This window comes from Antrostomus carolinensis, unplaced genomic scaffold (genome assembly GCF_000700745.2).
Source record: "Antrostomus carolinensis isolate BGI_N321 unplaced genomic scaffold, ASM70074v2 scaffold50760, whole genome shotgun sequence".
In the NCBI taxonomy this organism is placed as follows: Eukaryota; Metazoa; Chordata; class Aves; order Caprimulgiformes; family Caprimulgidae; genus Antrostomus; species Antrostomus carolinensis.
In genome coordinates, this window is record NW_010291614.1 from 32,148 (window position 1) to 33,616 (window position 1,469).

The 1,469-nt window shown below is 43.5% G+C and overlaps 1 protein-coding gene across 1 annotated transcript; it reads right to left on the reverse strand.

Annotated features, from left to right (window-relative positions):
• Positions 1–597: 597 nt before the first annotated feature.
• On the reverse strand, positions 598–1,218 carry COA7 (cytochrome c oxidase assembly factor 7; the record flags this gene model as incomplete). Its single annotated transcript, XM_010176616.2, has 1 exon — positions 598–1,218. A coding segment is annotated over one exon (449 nt), but the record flags the coding sequence as incomplete, so codon positions are not given.
• Between the last annotated feature and the right edge of the window lie 251 nt (positions 1,219–1,469).

Sequence of the window (1,469 nt, forward strand, 5' to 3'; positions counted from 1 at the left end):
GAACCATCTCACTGCACTCAACAGAATTAATTACTCCTGCACATATTAGTAACCTCTGGGCCTTGACTCTTGAGCCACAGCCTAAGAGGAGGAAAAAAGAGCCAGCCGCTGTTTGTCCAAGTCTGGCATGTTCTGAATTTTTTAAGCAGTAGGTAGCAGAAAATGTGCTAGCACACTCAGTTCACTATTCCTCCTTGCTGTTGCTGTGGCCGTGTGCAGGCTGAAACGCTGGCATGCCGAGAAGCACACGAATGCATGTACTATGCAAATAAACTCAAGTTTCTCAAGCTGTCCTGGTACAAAGCAGCCTTAGAGCAGATCACCAAGCGTGCACATTATCAAAGTTCTACAGTTGCTTGTAAGAGATGGCACAGTTCTGAATGTCCCAAGTTTGGATCACCTTGCAACTGTGACTTTGTGTGTGTATGTTAGAACTGATCCAAGCACAAGCCTCGATACTGAAGCGCTAGACACGAGAGAGACCCTTTCAGACTTGAAACCATGGGGACAAACTTCCAAAAGGCCAGAAGTTTTTGTCTTCCTTAAAGAAGAGGAGGGATCTAAGCAATACACATAAGAACCTGTGTATTCAAAAACTCAGAAAGGCACAGCAGAGTTAGCAATTCGTTGCATCCACAAAAATAAAAGTTTATTTGCATATGCAAATACAAGATATTTCTTCATTATAAGTGAAAACTATGCTCACAATTTAAATAACAAGTTCACTTGCCATTTAAAACTGCAGTCTTAGTAACTGCACCTGACAGTTTTACTCCCCAAACGTTAAAGAACTTGAGGCTTCTTTCTGTTCTTTATGCAACTGTTTTGCCCTGTTTTTCAGATCCTCTGCCTTAGCATCATTCTTCTCAATGCCATCTCCCAGTTTGTACATTCGACTGGCATTGGCACAAGCCCAGATGTGACCCAGCTCACACCCTTTCAGCGAGTACTTCAAAGCATGGTTCATGTCCTTAGGGACCCCCGGTGCTCCTTGGAGGTAGATTACACTGAGGTTGAAGCAGCTCGGAGCAAAATTGCCATCACAGGCTTTTGTGTAATAGTCCCTAGCGACAACGGGATCAGGTTTATCATCGTTTACTCTCCCATCGTGGGCCAACAGCCCAATGTTATGACAAGCATTTACCGACTTCTTCCCACCTTTCTCACATGACTTCATAAAAGAGTTGTAGGCAGCTTTCAAATCTGGGTCGAGTCCACCTGTCAGTCAAGAAACCAAAAGATTACTGGAAGGACACGCTAAAAAAGATGGGAGCTCTCTGCTTTGTAGCATGCTTCCCAGTGCTCTTTGGGAAATACAGCTTCCCTCGTTTCAGATGCTACTTACAAAATTTAGGACTTGACAGACACTATGATTGTCTCAATTACAAAGGTTCTGCTAATGTCTTCAAGTCAGGAATCTCTCCTCCACTCCTCGGTAATCATAACACCTTGGGCCAACAAAAAAAAAA